The following is a 21,993-nucleotide window of genomic DNA, read 5'->3' as shown; positions in this document are numbered from 1 at the left end:
TATCTGCGAATGACTTGTGGGTCGGGTGCTCGGCGCCCTGAATAGCCAAGTGTCGGGCTGTAGGGCCTTGGGTTCGCTCTGCGGCTCAGAGGGCCTAGGACGTGCAGGTGCTAGAGGCCCTCCAGAGAGCGAGGCGTGGCGCAGGGGGTCAGGGTCCTGCGAACCTGGAAGGACGACGTTCCCCGCTGCTCTGCCCGGTCCCCGCCCAGTGCTTCTGCACCTGCTGCACTCTGGGTAGTTCAGGGGTTGGCCCTTGATTACCCTCTCAACCCGCAAAACAAAAATGTCCTGATTATTTTTTGTTAGACACAATCAAGGGTGGGGTAAAAGTCCCCCAACGAGAGAGGGAAGATCCTTGCCAGGGAATCTAGGGCCTTACCCGCTCACAGAACTATGTGTGTGACCTTCAGCCCACTGCTCAGCCTCTCGGCTAGCTTCTGTAAAATTAGTGGCTTGATTTCAAGGAGTTTGCATCCCTGGCTACCCATGGCTATCCTGGAGATGGAACCAGGGGTTGCAGCTTTAGGGGGAAATAACCCTGCGTCAGATACTTCCCTCAAAGATTCTGATAGAACTGATCCAGGCCCTATAGGAAAGCTGTGTAGGCCAGCGGCTAATGTGTGTGTCCAGGCATCCTGCACACTTGGATTTAAATCTTAGCTCTGATACTAAGTAATCTAGGCCTGGGGGTGATAGTTTTAGAAGTTCTACAGGTGATTCTGATGTGAGGCAGGCTTGAGAACTGCACTAGATGAAATGGATGACAGCTACTTTTTATTTGGCATCTAGAACCATTACACTGATGGATATGTTACACACAATACAAATAATCCTCACAATTGTTCTGGGAGTTAAATATCCCTTTTTTCGTATGTAAACCCCAAGTCTCAAGTGACTTGCCCAAATCCACACGGCCTCTAAGTGGTGTTACCGACCAACTACACAGCCAAGCAGTTTTCTCCAGCTTTCCCAGAAAAAGATGGTAATGAGCCCAGTGGAAGCAACAAGCTCTGTGAGGGGTAAATCTCCACACAACTCTCAGGTTTGTTCTTGTTTCTCTGTCAGTAGCCCTCACTTCACCTAACAAGGAACTGCTTCTGTTACACACTTGACCTTGACCCTGCATTCCTCTTCCACACTTGAGTTTGCGGTGCAGTCAAGTAGCCCAGGCAGAGACTGCCCAGCTTCCGTGACCCTAGTAGGGCTTTCTTTCCTTCTTCCATAGCCTTTACCCAATCATCTTTCCTGTGACCCTAAGGCCCTGCCAGCTTGGCCCTGTATGGCCTTGGAGCTTTGAAGAGGCTGAATTCTTTCCTACAGGACAAAGTCTAGGCCATCCTTTGTGACTGTCCATTACAGCACCAGAAAAGCCCTTCCCATTTTCTTTAAGGTTTTATTTATTGATTGAGAGAGAGAGAGAGAGAGAGAGAGAGAGAGGTGGAGACACAGGCAAAGGGAGAAGCAGGCTCCATGCAGGGAGCCCAACGTGGGACTCGATCCCAGGTCTCCAGGATCACATCCTGGGCTGAAGGCAGCGCTAAACCGCTGAGCACCCAGGGATCTCCCCATTTTCACTGCGATCTGCCTCATCTGTAATCAGGTGTAAAGCTTGAGGAAGAACGCCCAGGAGAAAAATTGAGGAGGACAGGGTGTCCAGAGAGGAAAAAAAATCTATCCAAAAGTGAAAGCCTCGTGAGATAAAAATCTTTGAGGTGCCTTCTTCTGGAGTCCAATTCTGAGCATCTTCAAGACATCAGAAAAAGGGGCGCCTGGGTGGCTCAGTGGTTGAGTATCTGCCTTTGGCTCAGGGCGTGATCCCGGGGTTCCAGGATCAAGTCCCACATTGGGCTCCCTGCATGGAGCCTGCTTCTCCTCCCCCTGCCTGTGTCTCTGCCTCTCTTTCTGGGTTTCTCATGAATAAATAAATAAAACCTTAATTAAAAAAAAAAGACATCAGAAAAAGAATATATTTCATTCTGACGTAAACAGGCTCAGAGGGCACTAGTTGAAGGTTCTGGTTTGGGAGCCACTCTCTCTTTGCACCTGCACCCCAGAAGTTTCTGTCCAGGTAGGATTGGATCACATACAAGGAAGGAAGAATATAGGGGCCACCTCCCAAGGGTGAAGTCCTTCTACCAACTTTCTAAACAACCCCAGGAGTGGAGGCCAAGAAGGATGAACCAACTTGGAGGACTTCACACATACATACAAACACCAGCTTTTAACCAAACAGCAGCTTTTACTGAGCTCCAGGTAGGGCTGGCCTGGCACAGCTAGTGCAGCAGGCTGCCCTCAAGGGCCAGTCTGTGGCGTGATAGGAGATGCAAAGGTGCACACATCAGAGTTGCTCTTCAGTGCTCAGTTGGGTGGCTCAGATGGGAGCAAACGCCAGGGTTCTCTGGAGACCAGAACCAGCCAGTGCGGCCCCTCGGCCTATCCTCAAGGCCCAGCTGGGTCAGCCCCCAGGCCCTGAGGCAGCGCCGGCGTCCTGGGCATGTGGAGCACTGCTGTCCCCACTGCTCCACGGGAGAAAGATGACCAGTAGCACAATCAGGATGATGAGCAGGCCAATGCCCACCACCAGCCCCAAGTAGATCCGGCAACGGACATTCTCCCAGCGCTTCTTCTGGGCCAGGTTTTTGGTTGTCTTGCTGAAGGCTGAGCTCTGTGGACATCCCCAGACACAGGTTGGGAGTTAGTGGTTCCCCCCAAGCCCCAGGGCCAGGTTCTCCCAACCACCCCCTCACGCCCCTCACAAGACCTAACCTCCTCCTGCATCTTCCCAACCTGTCTGCTCCCCTTCTCCACAGAGCCTCCCCTGGGACCCTCCCAACCTGACTGCTGGTCTGACACTGATGGAGCCCTTGACTCGCACTCCTCCAAGGCTCACACCCAGTAACAATAACAGCCCTCAACCTGTAGGAGGGTCCACAGCTTCAAACCAAGGACTTGTTATTTCATGAGGCCTACCTGGAGCTTATTGAGGCTATAGGCACCTCCACAAACCCACAGGCCCCCCGGGCGCTCAGGCAAGCCTCAGGCCCCCCAGAGCCTGGAGACCCTGAGCACAACCTGAGGACTCCTCCTGGCCTCCCTCCCCCGTCCCTGCTCCCCCATGCCTCACACCATGTCCAGCAGTTGGTCTGAACGCAGCTCCAGCTCGGCCAGTTTCCCGTCGCGCTCCAGGACCTTGTCGAAGTTGTTGAGCATGATTTCTGTCACCTCATCCGCCTGCCGCTGGCATCGTTCCAACTCTTTCCCTGCCTGGGCACCAAGCCCAAGGTCAGAACTGCATGAGGCCCCCACCCGGCCCTCATCTGATCCTGAGACCTAGTGGCCTCCTTGCCCCACCCCCCACCCCGTGTGTGTGTTGTGTGTTGGGGGGGGGGGGTGTACAGGTAGGGGAAATAGCATCTTTCATGTGAGAGTATGGCATGTACAGAGTGAAGGACTGGTCTCCTGAATGTGTATGACCTGCCTCTGACCTCACAGGTTCCTCTCCTTGCCCATCAAGGCAGATCCTAGGTCAGCCTTGGCTACAGCATCTCAGCTTCCTCCAAGATGCCTCAGGATGGAAACTTCCCAGTATCTCACTCTCCCACAGAGCAGATATTTTGCTCACCTGCCCTAGGATGGCCTCTACCCAATGTGCACCTGCCCTGTGGCTTCCTATTGGCCTAAAGCAGCAGTAAAGAAGAGGGAACCAAGCTACATGGCTAGAAGCCAGACAGAGCAGATACCGACCCCATAGGACTAGAAAGGTAATTGTGGACCACCACACATCATAACCTTTGCCTAACCCCACAGACACACAGACAGAAACAAACAGATCAGACCTCCCTCTGACTGGCCAGGCCAGTTCTGCCTCCCACATCAGTGCTCAAAATTGATTCTCTTGTCTGCCTGGAAACCTCACCAACCCTGGCCTCTGGCCTCAGCCTTCCAGCTACCCAAGAATCTTCACTGAGGTCCAACTCACAGAGAAAAGACCAACTCTTTGACTTCTCGGCTTGAGCAGCAACCACACCTGACAAAAGAACCCAGCTCATTTCAGAGGACTAAGAAGGGAGGGGCAGGGACCAAGTGTGGCGGGGTGGGGAGTGCTGAGAGAACAGGGGAGAGGAAGAGAGAGTGTGCATCACAAGCAAGAAAGAGATCAGGCTTTGGACACATGCAACTGAGACAGACCTAGGGCAAAGGCCCCCACCCCTACCCCCACCCCCGTAAGAGCTGGAAATTCAGGAGCAGGTCCAGGGATGCATCAGGGAGCTCAATCCCAGCATATCCACAAACCACAGAAGCTCCATCCTCCCCGCCTAGTCCCCCACAGCCCATCCTTGTTCTCATCTCCTCCCCACAGGGCCCTGGCCAAGCTCCCTTTCCTGCCAGACCACATTGCCCATTGTCTACAGCAGACATTTTGGCACTTGACTGAATTCCACTTAAAACCAGAGAAAGGGGAAGGATCTGGTGGTCAGAGGGCCACTCCTACTCAGGCAAGAATCCATATTCAGGATCCTTGCAGCTGCCTTGTACACAGCCTCCAAGCATTCCCAGTTTATGAGTCCTATCTCCCCAAGTGGACCACAAGCCCCAGAGGGAGAGGCTACGTTTGTCTGCTCCCATCCTGGTGGCCCCAAGGGGGCCAATGTAGTGCTGACCATTATAAGGACTCAGTGAGTGGGTCAATCACATTGCAGTCTCTCCAAAAGCAACTCTTATTTTCAAGAGATGTTATCCCAGTATGTTTATCCAGCCCAGCAGGAGTTTCAAGGGGCAGGCATCTGAAACCCAAGTAGGTCAATATTTACCCATGAGCTAGAAAAGCAACCTACTTGGAGAGGGGACAGGCAAACCATGCCAGAGGGGTGCACTCCCAGGCTGGGGGAGCAGTGACTGGGGAGCAAGGAGCAATAATGCAGAGCGCAGGGAAGCTGCACTCATCTGGTCAACCGTCATCACCGCTATTGTTACTACATTGGTAGTCAACAAATTCACACAGCCTACCTTCACAGAGTCCAAGGCAACCCCACTTCCTAATAGCCTAAGGCAAAAACTTGAGAAGGAACAAAGATTGAAAATAACAATCATCGCTAGAGGTTGGTGGGATGCTGAATATTGGTTTTTCCGCTATGAAAACCATAGCTGTTGTTCTTGGATTCTCCAATGTGGGGTGACATTGGGTCCCATTCTCCAGGAGAGCTGGCTGTGCTTCCCACTGCCAGCTGCAGCCTCCTCCCCACACTGCGAAGCCAGGCCTATCCGGGGGCCAGGGTGGGACCAGGCCTAAATGAACACATTCGCTCCAGGGTACAGAGAGGCCTCAGGCTTAACCCCCGGGGCCCTTCTTGGCCCTCCCTGCACCAGAGGGAAAAGGATCCTATAGGCCCAGGTCTCCACTGGCACAGGGAGAAATAAAGCACTACAGGATGTGGAAGGAGGTAAGGGACCAGAGGACGGGGCCACGCTCCCTCTCCTGCCACAGTGAACCCAGGATAGTGCCTGGCACACAGTGGACAAGGGAAAAACATCTCTGAATGCCTATTTGTAAGACGCTCACTATAGGCTGGGAGAAAGAGACATGCATGGCACAAGTAGAGAAGAGTGAAGGGTTGCGCTGTGAAGGACAAACACTAAGTGCTGGAGCCTCCCTCAGAGAGTGGATTCCTGTGAACAGAGACAGCCCCGGGTGGATGAGCCCTTGCAGGATGGGGTGGAGCTGGGGTTCCGGCGAGGCAGACCAGGCAGAGGGCAAGGGCGGAGGGGCAGGGTGGAGCGCACGAATGCAGAGTAAAAGTCCAAATAGAGGACATTCACTTGCAGAGAGGGCTGAGCAAGACCTAGTGTGGTCTTGTGAGCCAAGGAGGACACTGGAGAGAGGCTTCAGAATAATTTCTCTATTCGTGGTAGACTGGCCTAGATGGCAGTGACAAAATTTTGGGCAGGGAAGCCATCCAGAAGGAGTGGAAAAGTGCCCCCAGCAAGGCTGTGAGGAGTTGCCAAGTTCATGGGGAGCAGAGAGTGTAGAGGGAAAGTGTGGGTGACTGGGTCATTTCCCAGCCCTGCCCGATGTCTGCAGGGCCAAGGGTGGGCCGTGGAGTGGGGAGCAGCAGCACGGATGGCAGACAGGGGGTGGCAGTTACACAGGAAATGTTCTCAACAGACCGTTACCCTCTGTACAGAATATCTGCTTTCAACCCTCAAATATCTCAGGTTTTTCCAAGCCAAATAGCCTTGGTTCTTCATTCCTTTTTTTTTTTTTTTTTAAAGATTTTATTTATTTATTCATGAGAGACAGAGAGAGAGAGAGGCAGAGACATAGGCAGAGGGAGAAGCTGGCTCCCCACAGGGAGCCTGATGCTAGACTCAATTCCAGGACCCCGGGGTCACAACAACATGAGCCAAAGGCAGATGCTCATCCACTGAGCCACCCAGGCACCCCACCCTTGGTTCTTCTGAAAACAAAGCTCTCCAAACCTCTCTGCCCTAACTCTCCTGTCTCCCTTCTCTCTGGGAGACAAACCCTATTCCAGCTGTCACCACTGTCCTAGTCAAAGAACTGGGGATGGGGCGGGGGGGGGGGGGGGTTGCTGTGTGTGCAGCGGGCAGGCAGTGAAGGGGTGTATCAGTTCCTTGCTAGGTCAGCATTCACCTGAGCTCAGAGCCAAGGGCCGGGGCTCTGCACTGCAGCCCCGGGTTCCCTCAAATCTTGCCTCTGCCACTTACCCACTATGCAAACTTTCTGACCCTCCACTTCCTCATCTGTAAAGTGGTGACAAGAATGATACCTACATGATGTTAACTAAGGCATATGACTGTCACGAACAAAGTGCTTATCACAATACCTGACAATACTGAATGCTCAATGAGTAAGAGCTATTATTATAGACAGAGCCCAAGCTCCCTGGCTGATTACTTTTTAAGCAGTCAGATCTCAAGAATTATACCATACAAATGGTCAATAAAACCTCTTAGATAATTTTACAAAACACACAGCCAAGCAAGCTCTCCTTATTGCAAACTCGTGCACTTAATTGTCTCTAACCTAAACACAGAACGTCACCTGGGCCTTTGATAACTGGCATAGAGTTTATTTCCATCAAGCACTGCAGGCTGTTGAGAAGGTTTTAAGTCTTGAAGGTGATAACAGCCACCATTCAATGGGCACGTACTCTGAGCTAAGCACCATGCTGCCGGCTGTTTGTTCACCTGATCTGATTTAATCCTCACAACAATCCATTGAAGGCATGTTATCATCCCAATTTTATAAGAAACTGAGACTCAGAGGGGTTAAATCATCAAGGTTGTACAGTCAGTAAGCAGGCGATCCAGGAGTGGAACCAATAGACTCCAAGAATCACATTCTTCACCACGGTGCTAAAATGAATGCAGGTGCGGGGGGGGGGGGGGGCAAATACTTTAGCTGGCTGCTAAAGACTCCCCAGACCTTTTAATGCTGCCAAGCCAACCCTTGTGCATATGAGGGAAGCCTGTAGCTCAAAACTCACATTCACTGGACACTGCACGAGAGAAGACCACCTATAGGATGAATGAATTCAAGCCCTTACCCATCACTATTTGTTCCTGTTCTATCCCCATACCTGTCACCACATCCGGCACGGAGGAAATGCCCAAGAAATGTTTGTTGATTGAATGAATCAGAGGAGAGGACAAGGAAGAAAGACCAGGTAGGGAAGGGAGTGGGGAGAAGGAAGGGAAAGAGTTGGGGCCAGGGACAGGGGCAGGTGTGAAACAGAGAGATGGGACTAGGAGATGGGAAGGGAGAAAGATCAGTGTACCCTCCCCAGGCTCTGATCCACTGCTGGCCTCAGATGAACCTGTGAGAGTGTCAGAGTTTTCCAGTATCCACCAATAAATTATCCTGGCCTCAGCCTTCACTTAGGAGTTTCCTCTTCTCCCCCACGTGCTCAAGGCCAACTGGAAGCCCACCCCTAGCCCTGCCAGATCCCTTGCCCTGTATGCTGGGAAGTGGGCTCAGAGCTTTGTCCCATTCTTGGAGCCTCCCTTGGTTTCCTGGCGTGGCCTTAGAGCTCAGTACAACCTTCCTGTCCCGCTTCCTCTTCCTGCCTCTGGTTCCCTAGAGATGAGGCCATCCACGCATCCCGACCCCCAGCCAGGCCACATCTATCACACCTCTGTCAGCTCCTCCAGGGCAGAAGCTTAACGTACCAAGCCTGCTTCCTGCCCAGCCCATCTTCCCAGGAGTCCGGAGGATGGAGGAAAGCTACTGCCACCACCTGTTTGCGGCTGACACCTTTGTCTTAGAGATGGCAAGTGGGGACACAGGCCAGAGTTTGCAGCAGGAGTAAGGGATGACTCACCTCAAGAATGTGTCCCTGGGTAGAGGTTAGGAGACAGGCCTGTGCCATAGTCTGATAACTTCAATGGAACTTGTATAGTTAACATGTACCTTTATCTTTACCTAGGGTCAGAAGAATGCCCTCCAACACCCCGCCATGGCTGGCTACCACCCCATCTGCTCGGGTTTCCAACTCCCGGCCACACTGCTCTGTCTTCTCACAGCTCCAGGAAGGGCCGAAGAGGTCACCACACTACCTACACTGCTCAGGAGCTCCAGGCGGGGCTCTGCCAACTGTATCTCCCTTAACCTCCCAAGTACCCAGTAAGGCAGGTAATGCTGACCCCACTTCATAGATGCGGAAAGAAAGTTCAAGAAGGTTAAGTGACTTGCTCCGGGTCACAGCGCCGGTAAGTGGCCACCACCAGGATCTCAGCCCGGAGTCCGACTGGAAGCCTGACTCCGAAGCCCCGAAACCCGAAGCCACTGCGTGTAACCCCTTGGCTCGGGGAAGGGGGAAGCCAGAGCCTTGCTCCCTGCGCACGGGCGGCCGAACTGTCCCCTCGCCGGCCCGCGCGCCCCCGCTGGAGGAGGCTCTGGCCCAGCCGGCTCCGGGCGGCCGCCACTCTCGGGGGGCCCGGAGAAGGCCCCCACCTCGGGCTTCAGACTCCGGCCTCGCACCCGTCCGGCGCCCTCCGCCCCCGGCCCGCCGGCCCCGCTCCACTCCGCCCCGCCCGGCCCTCACCATAGCTGCAGCCGCCGCCTCGCCAGCCAGCCGGGGCTCCTGTGTCGCCGCGCGGCCGCGGTGCCAGATCCCCGGGAGGAAGCGGAGGGGCGGGGCCCGCGGGGGCGGGGGCGGGGGCGGGGGGGCGCCTGCCCGGGAGCCCGGACCTAGGGAGGCAGGAGGCAAAGCGAAAGCTGCCGGCTCCCGCCCGGCTTCGCACGGTGCCCCAGCCTCCGGGGCCGGGCCCTCCCGCCTGGGCAGCCCCGGGCTCGCTCGGCCCGCGGCCACACGTCGGGGCCCGTCGGCGACCCAGTCTCTGACGCGGGCAGCGTGGAGCGGGCCCTGGGGCCGAGGTCTGCCACCGCCACCGTCGGCCCTGGGCTAGCGACGCCTGGAACAGCTAGCGCGTGTGAAGTGCAGTCGCTGGTAACCAGACTCCGCGAAAAGTTTCAAAACGAAAGAAACTTTATTCACCATCAGCATTGTGAATGCACCACCTGCCGCTGAACTGTGAATTTCAGAATGGTACCACTGAGTGGTACGACTGTGTGTCCACAATGTAGGTTGCGTGAATTTCACCTCAATAAAGAAAACAGACCCCCCGGGGAGAAGTTACTAGTTCTAGCTTTTCGGTATTTCCCTCTTCACCACAAGGGCAGCTGCAACCCTGCTCCTCCAGAGCCTGCCTCCATGCTCATCTCCCCTCGTGGCTGTGGCCACCCCCACCCCCTGCCTCCTCCACCACCTCAACTGTGGCTCCTCTTGGGGAAGGGGGTTGAGGGCTTCCGTCCTAGCATTGAGCCTGCCTGAGCACGGCCCACATTCCTACCCTGGGCAGTCTGGGTCCCAAGGAAGTGGTTTCACCCCAGTTCTGTGGACTTTGAGTCCAGGAATGACAGACGTGAGGAGGGAGGATGACCATGGTCTGAGATAGGAGGACACAGGAGGACAAAGATTGGCCTGAGGGCTTTTCTATGCTTTTTTTTTTTTTTCCCTCCCTGGTTCTCCGAATATGATTCCAGAACATGACTTGCCAGGAGGAGTCCCAAATCCTGTCTTCCAACCCTGTCCCTTCCACACTCCCCCCCACCCCCAAAACAGATTGTTTTCAATACCGGAAAGCCCATGGGAGAAACAGGGACAGAGATGGCAAGAACCCTTTCCCCAAACCAAGACAGGAAAGAGTGACAATGAGGTGGAACCTGGCAGGGAGAAGGGAAGACCGAAGACAAAGAAGCCCATTGTACATGGAGGGGAAGGAGGGCCATAGGCCCTGTCCTGTGACACTGACTGAGCCCAGCCACAAGATATGGTGAGAGATGCTCACCCTCTCAGCTGAGACCCGGAGGCCCTGCTAAGTCCCAAAAGGGCAGACAAAAGACAAATAGAACTTTGAGAACCAGGGGTGCCTGGCTGGCTCAGTCAGAAGAGCATGTGACTCTTGAATTCAGGGTCATGAGTTCGAGCCCCATATTGGGTAGAGAGATTACTTAAATTAAAAAAATAAACAAAAGAACTTTGCAGAACCAAAAAGAAGGAAAAGTGGCCCAGTTCCTCTAGCACCTTGCTCTAGACTGCACCAGGGCCATAGAAAAGAGATGAAAGGAGGTCCTCAGCCTGTCTTGGCTAACACTTCTAGTAGAAAAGTAATAAAGGCACATGGCAAGGCTCAAGCCCTTAGGAGTCTTGTGTACCACCCTAAAATGGTTTTGAATTTTCCATATGTGGAAACCCTCAGAAAACTCTGGTTCTTGAGACCTGTCACAATGAATGGAAAATAGAGAAGAATGGGGAGACTCCATCTTTCTTCTCCAAACATACACTTTCTACCCCTCCAACAATGGGGCCTCAAATAGGAGAATCTCAGCCAGAAGCTGTCCCCAGGGAGAATAGAAATAGAAGGACCAAAGGCAAAAATGGAAGGGGACAAATTACCTCACATGTGAAGGGATACTGAAAGGTCTTTATTGCCCACCGGCCACCATCAGTGTCCTAGCCCCATGCTGGGCCTTCTGGATATCTCTCCAACCAACTCTGAGGGCCCATGAAACAGCCACAGTCCAACTCTCTCCTTCCGGGGGACCAAGGTGCCTGGGGCAGACAGTGTGGCAGAGGGGCCTCAGAATGAGGGGCAGGAGGACGCAGCAGCACTTCCTGCAGACAAGGATGGAAGAGAGGGCCCTTCTTGGCACCTGCTATGGAGGGTTGCCCTAAAGAAGAGGGCGGGTGGGGGGAGGGGCTCCCTATGTGGGGATGGCATGGGTGGCGAAAAGCACAATGAAGAGGATGATGATAAAAACAATCACGCAGATGAGGACAATCATCTTCACGTTCTTCCACCAGAACTTCCGAGCCACCTTCTGTGATGTGGTCTTGAAGTGCTCCGACTGTTGAGGACAAGGCAGAGTGAACCAGTGCCTCCTCCCACCAGAACAAGAAGACAGAGGCCCACATGCTATACATGTAAATGTTGAAGTGAGCAGTTGAGGGAACAGACCGTTACACAAAAAATGTTCTGTCCTCCTACCCTGACAAATATACCTTCATGACAATCTGATGGGCCAGATTCAAATTTAGAATTCTAAATTCTTGCCTCCCCTCCTCTCTTCTTACCCATGCACCGTCATGTACACTGAGGGGCCTTTTACATATGCTCACACCCAGAAGTGCAACACTGTCTGCACAATCCGCCCTTGGGAGAGCACACACTGGGGCGAACGGGTGCAAGCTCCAAGTGGGCACATCTCCCTGGGACTCTGACTCCGTGCTCTATGGGGACCTCTGAGGCTAGAGGACAGACCAGGGCAGTACAGACGTCAGAGGTAAGAGAAACTGCTCTTCCTCCTCAACTGGAATTGTAGAAATTAACTTTCCCTGGGCCATGCTCCTCAGATTAGGCTGCGGAAAGAAACACTAAGTCCCAGGGAAACTAGACCCAAGCTTATGCACAAGACTTGGAAAGCCACAGCCAGTCTCTCCCTGTGGACAAAGAACCTTAGGCCCCAACCTTTGCTGGAGTATTTTGTTAGAGTTACTCCATCCCTGAGCAGCTGGCTTCAGCCCATGGCTGGAGAGAGAAAGGAATGAGGTCTAGCAAGATGTGTGGGAGATATTATTCTAGCCTTCAGCTAGCAGAGGACCCCCTGATCAAAGAATTTCACTTCTCTTCCCAGCTTCTTTTTAAAGCAGACTCAGCAAAACTCTAGCAGTTTTCCACCCCCTGCCTAGTGACTCCTCAAGAAGGCCAAAGGCCCTAGGAGTATTTTCCGGAGCCAATATTTTTGGCTTAGGGAGGTCAGGTCCAAATGATTGTCAAGGGCAATCTTCAAAGGGAAACATCAGTTTCATGGGAGGGAAGCCTAAGAATGTGAGGGCTGACTGGGCCATCTACCTTTCTGTCTCAGACAAGGCCTCCAAGAATCAGCCCCACCCACCCACCCACCCACCCGGTCACTGGAGCCATTTCCTGGACCCCAGTACCAAATAGTGGAGTAGAGCAGAATCAAAACAGGGGGCTCACTTGTCAATTCCCAAAACAAGTGAAAAGGCAGACTTCCCTCCTATTCATTTTGCCCCCCAGCACCACCAATTCCCCGAGCCCCAGCAATTCACCCTCCCTCTCTTCCTCTACTGCCCAGCTCCCAGCCGCCCTGCTCCCAACCTCTGTGGGTTCCCCATCTCACTGTGGCTTCCAGATCCTCTGTCTTGTTGCGGAGATGGTCCAGGTTTTCTCCTCGGGCCAAGATCCGCTCCACATTCTGGGTCATAATATTCTTGACTCCCTCCACCTCACTCTGCAGGTTCCGCACACGATCATTTCCAACACCTCCACTGGCCTCCTCCTGGGCAGCAACGCAGGGGTTAATTAGGCGAAGTGGTGGAGGAACTGAGACTCAGCCTCAGAGGCCAGGGGAGGGGAAGGCCTAAGGTGGACTTTAGCTTTTTTTTAATGCTTGAACTGTTTACAAAGAATGTTTTCATGTATTACTCATGTGATCAAAAACAAATGCACTTTTAAGCCCCAGAAGGTGAGTGCTGATGCTAGACAGACTAGATCCAGTTTCTTTTCAGGTTCTCAGGGCCCCTGAGGAAGAAAAGAAACACAGACCCTAAATCCCACTCCACTGTTGCCTTGCTCCTCAGATGGGGGCAGAGAACTGCTGAGCTGGCATCTCACAAGGGAGAAACCCACCACTATTAACCGAAGGATCCTCATTGAAAATATCTGTGCTGGCCAGCAGAACACCCTCAGCTGGCACAACACCCCCCTCACTGCTGGACAGCAGCTGGAGAGCTGCTCCCGCCCCAGACTTCCCCAGACCTCCGGAGCTGCCTAATTGCTGTGACCCAGAGCAACAGCCACCGGGTTCCAAGGCCCTGGCCAGGCCCCGAGAGGCAGAGCCATTGCGCCATAAACTTCTGCTTTCCCCCAACACACTGCCCCATGTGCCGGCACCAACCAAGCTGCCACTGCCTGCTTAAGCAGATATTAAATAAAAACAGCAGACTGGCTGTTGAGGGAAATGGAGGGCAAGTCCTCCCTGGCTGATAAAGTTTTTGAACAGGGAGGGCAAACCATTACTAGGCTCCTCCCTCCCTGACCCCCTAGACCTCCGAAACAGGCCAGGAGCAGGTCCAATCTAGAAGGATTGTCACAGAGAACCAACTTCTGGTTCTTTTACAAACCCTTCGCCTTCTTCTCCGTGTTTAAAGAGAGGGGCCCGATTCCTTAGGCCGGGCAGAGAGAGACGGATTCTTGGAGTTTCTCGACAGGATAAAGGGAAGGGCCGACGGGGAGGGCTCCCGCCGCTGGGCTGGAATCCGCCCTGGGAACTTCGGAGGCGCTGCCCAAGGGGGGTCACCGGGCTCGGCGCCCGGCGGGCCGGAGGAGGCCAGGAAGGGCCTCTCAGCGGCTCCCGGCCTGGAATTCGGAGCCTCCACCCCCACCGGAGCCCCGCTCCGGGCCAGCTCCGAGGGCAGGGGAGGGAGAAGGCGCGGGGGCAGCCGCCCGGGCAGCCAAGTTGTCAAAGGAGAGCGGCCACCGGCTGCACCGGGCCAGCCCTCCGACTTGGCCAGCGGCCCTGCGACCCCAGCCCCCCGCCCCCCGCCCCCAGCCCCCGCTCGCCTTTCGCTCAGCCCCTCGCGAGCTCCCAGCGCGCTCACCATGTCTCCAAGCGGCTCGGGCCTGGCGGCGGCGAGACTCCCTCGTCTGTTTCCTCCCGGGCGGCCCTCGCTTCACTTCCTGCTCGCTCCAACTTCGAGCCTGCCCCCGCCCGCCGGCATCCCGAGCGGCTCCAGCCTCACCTAGCGCGGGCCGGCAGGTAGGCGGGCGCCCTCGGCTGCCCTCCCAGTCTCCTCCCAAACCTGGGCTCGGGCTTAAAGCAACAGGGCTCGATCACCAGAGATCTTCTAACGCATCAGAACCAGAAAAAAAAAAAAAAAGAAAGAAAAGAAGATCAAGCAGCCCTCCTAGGTTTCCTGAGGCTGGACCTCCTGATATAGATAGGGAAGCTGACTCCCCGCCCCCCTTTTTTTTAATGTCCTGAATATCTGACTCCAAATCTTAAAGACTGAAGTCAACTCTAAGTACACCACCAGGGGTAGTTCACATGGAAACAGAACACAGATATGAAAGTTTCTTGCTGGCAACCCCTGTTCCCATGTTCAGGGGTGGACAGAAAGTATTAAAATCCCCCCAAGTCTGGAGTGCTGTAATCCTAGGCTGTGGTGTCAGAAAGCTCCGGATTACTAGTGTGACCCTGAGTGAAATTCTTCACCTCTCTGGTTTTGGCAGGTGCTAATGCTGACCTCAGAGGATGGTGGGGATGTATAACAGGATAGCACACTCAGTGTGCCTGCCACAGTTTCTGAAAGGAAGACCTGTCCACTGTTGGGAGGAGGGAATGATGGCTTACCAATCCCTTCTTCCCTTCCAGAGTTCAACATTTCCTTCAGAAGCCGCTTTGAGGGGTTGGTGAGCCTACTCAGAAATGGTCAGAGGCCTGCCCTATGGACAAGAGAAGGGCCCCAGGCAAAGGATTTTTCCACCACCTGGCTCCAGGCCACAGAATATCTAGTCTTCCCAGATGGTATTTATCAAGACAGAACAAAAACAGGGACAGGCAAAAGAGAACAAACATTCCTGTCCCATCCCAGAAGTATTATTAGTTCTAAGAGAGAAATGTCAGTTTCTCTAACACATATTTTGTTAAAGGAAATGACAATTTCTGGACCTCTGTTTTGAGATACTTTATTCTACTTTATAATGAAATCTTATCTCCAATTAAATAAGATTATTATATTTTGCAAATCTGAAATTTGATGGACAGTACCAGCCTACTTTCACAGAGAATGTGGCTGTCTCACTTCTCATCATCCTTAGAAAATCTATAAAGAAGAAAAAAAAAAAAGAAAATCTATAAAGAGGTCAAGTGGAGATGGGTCAGAATCCTTGATCTGTACTTATGCTGTCCATTACCATAGCCACTGACCATATGTGGCTGCTGAGCACTTAAACTGTGGCTAGTCTGAATTGAGAAGTGATGTAAGAGTACACACAGTATTTCTTTTTTTAAAAGATTTATCTATTTATTCATTTGAGAGAGAGAGCACAGGCACACATACATCAGGAGGGGAAGGGCAGAGGCAGAAGGAGAGAGAATTTCAAGTAGACTGCTCTCTGAGTATGGAACCCTGCACTGGGCTCAGTCTCAAAACCCTGAGATCAGTGATCTGAGCTGAAATCAAGAGTGGGATGCTCAACCCACTGAGCCATCCAGGCACCCCAAGTATTTCAAAGACTTTTTTTTTTTTTAATTTACTTACTTGAGAGAAAGAGCATGAGGCAGGGGAAAGGGCAGAGGGAAAGGGAGAAGCCGGGAGCACAATCCAGGCTCAATCCCAGGACCCCAGGATCATGCCCTGAGCTGAAGGCAGACACTTAACTGATACTGATAACATGTTGAAATGATGTTGTGGATTTATTGAGTTAAATTTTAAAAATTGTTAATGCTCATTTCACCTGTTTCTTTTAATTTGATGAGTAGAAAATTAAAAATTACAAATGTGGCTCAAATTATATTTCCATTATAAGACACACTGATCTATGCATTAATATTCATGTGACCTTGGACAGACTGATGTGACATCTATAAACCTCAGTTACCTCACCATCTATGCCTGGCACTGAAACAACCCTCAGTAAATGGTGGCTATTATGATTACTATTATTAATGATTCCAGATGCTAAGTGCAGTGGTGGGTAGGGACATAGGATAGGTGCCAAGAAACAAAGTAGGATGTCTGAGGAGAGCATAAAGACATGGAGGAGGATTTCCAGAATAGAAATTAGGGTTACAGGAATGCCTGGGTGGCTCAGCGGTTGAGCGTCTGCCCTCAGCTGAGGGTGTGATCCTGGGCTCTGGAATCAAGTTCCACATTGGGCTCCCTGCAGGAAGTCTGCTTCTCCCTCTGCCTATTTTTCTGCCTCTCTCTCTGTATTTCTCATGGATAAATAAATAACATCTTGAAAAGAAAAAAAAGAAAGAAAGAAATCAGGGTTACAAGATTTGAGGAGTGACCAGGCTCTAGCATGCTGCTGGCAGCTTTGGACATACATTGGTGTCCCTGGGGGAGCTGACCCTTGGCCTAGGCCCAGAAACCACTGGGGAGATTTTCCAGCACCCACAGTTGGGACTGCAACGTGCTCCCCCTCCTCTTCACCATGCAGAGCCCCTGCAGTCTTGGCCTCTCCTGTAGGAACATCACAATTCTATCCTTTGTCAAAAGACCATCTTGCTAATGCCCTCAGAAGATGAGACATTCAGTAAAGTACCAAACAATGAACTGTGAGCAGAAATGGTACTATGGGGGGTGCATGGCTGGCTCAGTTAGAAGAGCATGTAACTCTTGATCTTGGTGTGGTGAATTAAAGCCATGTTTGGCCTAGAACTTACTTTAAAAAAAAGAAAGAGGGAATCCCTGAGTGGCTCAGTGGTTTAGCATCTGCCTTTGGCCCAGAGCGCGATCCTGGAGTCCCGGGATCGAGTCCTGCGTCAGGCTCCCAGTATGGAGCCTGCTTCTCCCTCCTGTGTCTCTGCCTCTCTCTCTCTCTCTATGTCTATCATAAACCAATCAATCAATCAATCTGAAAGAAAGAAAAGAAAGAAAGAAAGAAAGAAAGAAAGAAAGAAAGAAAGAAAGAAAGAAAGAAAGAAAGAAATGGTACTATGGGCAGGGTACGAGAAGAGAAATAAGTCATCGATTCTTTTGCAGTCAAGGAAGGCTCTATCCCAGGAGAAATGGAGTAGCAGTCACTTTGCAAAGAAAAATGCTAGATGGTAAGAGTTGTACTAAAGAAGCAATCATGATGTGATGAAGAGTGTTCTCAGTGCCTGTGTGATCAGAAGATTTGGGTATCAGCTCCACTATTCCCTGGCTATATAGACTTGGGCAGGCCACTTCCCTCTAGGAGCACCAGTATTCTCATCTGCAAAATGGGAAGAAGAATGAAAGCTGCTTTGCAGGGTTATTATTAGGGTTAAATAATACAGATATATATTTCTATATTCCTGCTAAAGCACTTTACAAGTGAAAAAGGAGACTGATAGAGAAAATAAGATTAGACAATAGTGGAAGAGGAATATTAACAGCCTGCAAAGCAACCAGGCAAACTTTGAGAGTGCATTGACCTCGATGCTAGTCTTCTTATTTATGGCATAAATGGGGAGTTTGCTTCTATAGCTCTCTGGGGAAAGGCTGGAAAACAAGGAAAAGGAGCATTCAGGAGGCACACCTGGAATTGCTCCCTGAAGGATCAGAAAGCTCTCACCACTGCCAAGGCCTCTTTTGCCTCCAAACCCCTTTGTTAACTGTTATACTGCTGGTTATCCCATCTGGGACAGTCACACTCCACCCCCCCACCCCCAATCATTCCCGATGTCTCATTCTCTTTCTGACTGTGCTTTTAGAACCAGAAGCTTCTACCTGTGACCATCTTCACTTTAGACTCTGCACTCTCCCAGAGCAACAGTCTTCTATGAGGCTGATTTTGCCCTCCAAGGGACATTTGACAACAGAGACGTTTTCGGTTGCCACAACTTGGCAGGGGGGGGGTGTGCTCCTGGAATCCAGTAGGTAGAAGCCGAGGATGCTAAGTTTCCTACGTGCAAAAGACAGCCCTCTCACAACAAAGTATTATACAGACCAAATGTTAATAATGCTGAGGTTGAAACCCTGATCTCCCTAGGGAAGTGCAACGCTTTATGGTTTCAGCAGCCATTTATGGGTGATCCCCAAATCTGTATCTCCAGCCCTGACCTTGTTCTCAGTTGCCATCGCTGCCTCTCCAGTGCCCTCTCCACAGGCACCTCCAAAAGCCAAACCAAACCCTTTATGTTTTCTCCATGTTCCTCCTGCAGGGTGGTACTCCCATTCTACCAGTTTCCCAAGCTAGCTTATCCCTAAACACATTTTATCTTTTTTTTAAAGATTTTATTTATTTATTCATGAGAGACACACACAGAGAGGGAGAGACAGAGGCAGAAGGAGAAGCAGGCTCTATGCAGAGAGCCCAATGCGGGACTCGATCCCGGGACTCCAGGACCACACGCTGGGCTGAAGGTAGGTGCCAAATTGCTGAGCCACCCAGGGATCCCACATTTTATCTTTTATAGAATCCATAATATACTTTGCCATTTGCGGCATACGCATTTGACACCTCCGAGACTCTAACTTTTGTGAAGTCGGAGGCTATGTCTTTATTTTGGTACCCCTTGTTGAAAATAACATACATCATGCAAGAGTAGTCACTCAGTAAATGTTTCAGGTATTGAACCAAAAGATCTGACAGAGAGCTTCTTTTTTTGCAGTGCAGGTAAAAATACAATTTTTATTAGAAAAGACCCATGCATGGGGGCATGGGGCACCTGAGTGGTTTGATTGGTTGAGTTGTGTCTGTCTTTGGCTCAGGTCATAATCTCAGGGTCCTGGTATAGAGCCCCACATCAGGCTCCACACTCAGTGGGGAATCTGCTTCTCCCTCCCCCTCTGGCCCTCACCCCCTGCCCCCCACATGCACTCTCTTTCTCTCAAATAAATAAATAAATAATTTTTAAAAAGAAGGAGGAAAGAAGAAGAAGAAGAAGAAGAAGAAGAAGAAAAAGAAGAAGAAGGAGGAGGAGGAGGAGGAGAAACATGAAGAAATCTCTTTCCTAAATTTTGGACCATTTTATGAATAAATGAATACTAAATGGCATGAGTCTGTACACTGATCCTGAAAGGATAAACTGGATACCCCCCAACAAAAAACAAGTCATGGGGTAGAGAGGTACTGAGTTATCACAGCTGTACTTCTCTTACCCAGAATGCTCTCTGGTCACCCAAGAACATACTAAGAACTTTTGAATTCCTTCTCTCCTCTTAAAATGATACTCATCCTTCAAAGCCCAGCTCCAAGTTTTCAGAAAACTTTCCCGAGTTCTCTAGTCGTGATTCATTTCCTCCGCAGTACTCCCGCAGCACTTTGAACCTCATGTAATACTTAGGATTTTGTACATTCTATTGTCATTATTCTATTATTTCTTTTATTTCCTTATCCTTTAACTCCTATAGGACGAAGGCCACAGCTTAATAATCTGTTTCTTTCTCTGTAACTAGTCCAGTTCTTGGCACATAACAGAATATAAATGCTGAGTTTGATGGAACCATCTAATTTTGAATGGTCTTAGAAGAGCTAGCCCAGACTTTCTGACCCACACTGAATTCATTTGAACTGGGGTTTTACAGCAGATCAAGAGATTCATCCCCTAAATAGATCTATGGCTTCCAAGGTGACTTGTCTGTTAGGATGACCTGGAAGTGGGCCAGACCCTCCCCAGCAGGAACACTGTTAGCCCCATGATTCTACCTGCCAAACTCATCTGTCCCTAGTAATCTCTACTTTTACATATACTCCAGATGTTCCTTTCCTTTAGGATAGTGGTTCTCAACACATGGTCCAAGAACCCCTGGACTCTTCAAAGACAAAACTACTTCTATATTAATACTGATACGTTATTTGTCCTTTTAACTATGTTGCCATTTGTGCTGATGATACAAAAGCAATTGGGAGTTAATGAAACTGTTGGCAACTTAGCAGGAAAGAGCCAGTGGCACCAAATTGTAGTAGTATTCAATGCATTTATTCCCCCTTAAACAGTTGCATTTTCAAAAAACGCCATTTTCAATGTCTCTAATGAAGCAGTACGAATTATTTATTTTATTAATTTTTGACACTGGAGCACACATCCTTAACTATTTTGTGTGAAGAAATGCGAAATACACAACACTTTGCATACCCAAGTATGATGGCTGTCTTCACAGTTGTTCCTAGAAAAAGCACTTGTGTCAGTAAGCTGTGAGCTGAAGTAATGTTTTTAAATTAACAGAGTTTTTTTTTTTTTGAGTAGCATAGACAGTTTCCACACACCCCTTAGCACTCTCCCATTTTTCTCTCATTAGTAACATCTTGCACTAGTGTGGTATATTTGCTTTACAATTGATGAGCTAATATTGATAGATGATTATCAAGAGAATCCATAGTTTATGTTAGGGTTCACATTCCATGGGTTTTGGCAATGTATGCCCCATTTCCTGGCAACCACTGATCTTTTGCATTAAAACCAGTTTTGCCATTTCCAGTATATCAGTTTGGATTATATGTACAGTATGTAACCTTTCCAGATTGGTTTCTTTCACTTAGGGATTTGAATTTAAGGGTCCACCTCATCCTTTTGTGTTTTGATAGCTCATTTCATTTTACCACTGAATATTCCACTGTATGAATTTGCTGGTTTGTTTATCCATTCACCTATTGAAGGACATCTTGGTTGCTTCTGAGCTTGGGCAATTATGAATAATGCTGCTATGCATTTGTGTACAGCTTTTTGTGTGGCATAATTTTTCAAATCATTTGGGTAAATACCAAGGAGCTCAATTGCTGGATCATATGGTAAAAGCATGTTTACTTTTATAAGAAACTGCCAAACTTTTTTCCAAAGTGGTTGTACCATTTTGTATTCCTACCAACAATGAAGTAAAGTTCCTGTTGCTCCACATCTTCACCAGCATTTGTTATCGATGATGCTTTGGATTGCAACCGAATTGCTGTATGAGTTCTAGCAATCTTGGGGTGGAGACTTTTGGGTTTTCTATGTAGAGTATCATGTCATTGGCGAAAAGGGAGAGTTTGACTTCTTCTTTGCCAATTTGAATGCCTTTAATGTCTTTTTGTTGTCTGATTGCTGAGGCTAGGACTTCCAGTACTATGTTGAATAGCAGTGGTGAGAGTGAACATCCCTGTCTTGTTCCTGATCTTAGGGGAAAGGCTCCCAGTGCTTCCCCATTGAGAATGATATTTGCTGTGGGCTTTTCGTAGATGGCTTTTAAGATGTCAAGGAATGTTCCCTCTATCCCTACACTCTGAAGAGTTTTGATCAGAAATGGATGCTGTATTCTGTCAAATGCTTTCTCTGCATCTAATGAGAGGATCATATGGTTCTTGGTTTTTCTCTTGCTGATATGATGAATCACACTGATTGTTTTATGAGTGTTGAACCAGCCTTGTGTCCCGGGAATAAATCCTACTTGGTCATGGTGAATAATTTTCTTCATGAACTATTGGATCCTATGGGCTAGTATCTTGTTGAGAATTTTTGCATCCATGTTCATCAGGGATATTGGTCTGTAATTCTCCTTTTTGGTGGGGTCTTTGTCTGGTTTTGGAATTAAGGTGATGCTGGCCTCGTAGAACGAATTTGGAAGTACTCATCTCTTTCTATCTTTCCAAACAGCTCTAGGAGAATAGGTATGGTTTCTTCTTTAAACGTTTGATAAAATTCCCCTGGGAAGCCATCTGGCCCTGGACTCTTGTGTCTTGGGAGGTTTTTGATGACTGCTTCAATTTCCTCCC

The 21,993-nt window shown here is 50.2% G+C and overlaps 2 protein-coding genes across 2 annotated transcripts; both read right to left on the bottom strand.

Moving 5' to 3' along the window:
• Positions 1–2,219: 2,219 nt before the first annotated feature.
• VAMP5 (vesicle associated membrane protein 5) lies at positions 2,220–9,176 on the bottom strand. The gene is made up of 3 exons (XM_077843119.1): positions 9,066–9,176; positions 3,127–3,264; positions 2,220–2,665 (listed from the first exon to the last, which is right to left on the bottom strand). The coding sequence occupies exons 1-3, from the start codon at positions 9,066–9,068 to the stop codon at positions 2,456–2,458; spliced, it is 351 nt and encodes a 116-aa protein (XP_077699245.1). The 5' UTR covers positions 9,069–9,176; the 3' UTR covers positions 2,220–2,455.
• Positions 9,177–10,987: 1,811 nt separating this feature from the next.
• Positions 10,988–14,463, bottom strand: VAMP8 (vesicle associated membrane protein 8). Its single transcript, XM_077843120.1, has 3 exons — positions 14,208–14,463; positions 12,728–12,886; positions 10,988–11,431 (listed from the first exon to the last, which is right to left on the bottom strand). The coding sequence occupies exons 1-3, from the start codon at positions 14,208–14,210 to the stop codon at positions 11,288–11,290; spliced, it is 306 nt and encodes a 101-aa protein (XP_077699246.1). The 5' UTR covers positions 14,211–14,463; the 3' UTR covers positions 10,988–11,287.
• Between the last annotated feature and the right edge of the window lie 7,530 nt (positions 14,464–21,993).

The sequence above is a fragment of the Canis aureus genome, chromosome 12 (assembly GCF_053574225.1).
Source record: "Canis aureus isolate CA01 chromosome 12, VMU_Caureus_v.1.0, whole genome shotgun sequence".
In the NCBI taxonomy this organism is placed as follows: domain Eukaryota; kingdom Metazoa; phylum Chordata; class Mammalia; order Carnivora; family Canidae; genus Canis; species Canis aureus.
The sequence above is the reverse complement of the archived record's forward strand: the minus strand, read 5'-3'. Positions and strand labels throughout refer to the sequence as shown.

Excerpts from the sequence above, each read along its gene's own strand:
- VAMP5 (XM_077843119.1), bottom strand. Across the intron at positions 2,666-3,126 it reads CAGACCAACTGCTGGACATG|AGCTCAGCCTTCAGCAAGAC; the intron begins GTGTGAGGCATG and ends GGATGTCCACAG.
- VAMP8 (XM_077843120.1), bottom strand. Across the intron at positions 11,432-12,727 it reads CAGAGGATCTGGAAGCCACA|TCGGAGCACTTCAAGACCAC; the intron begins GTGAGATGGGGA and ends TGTCCTCAACAG.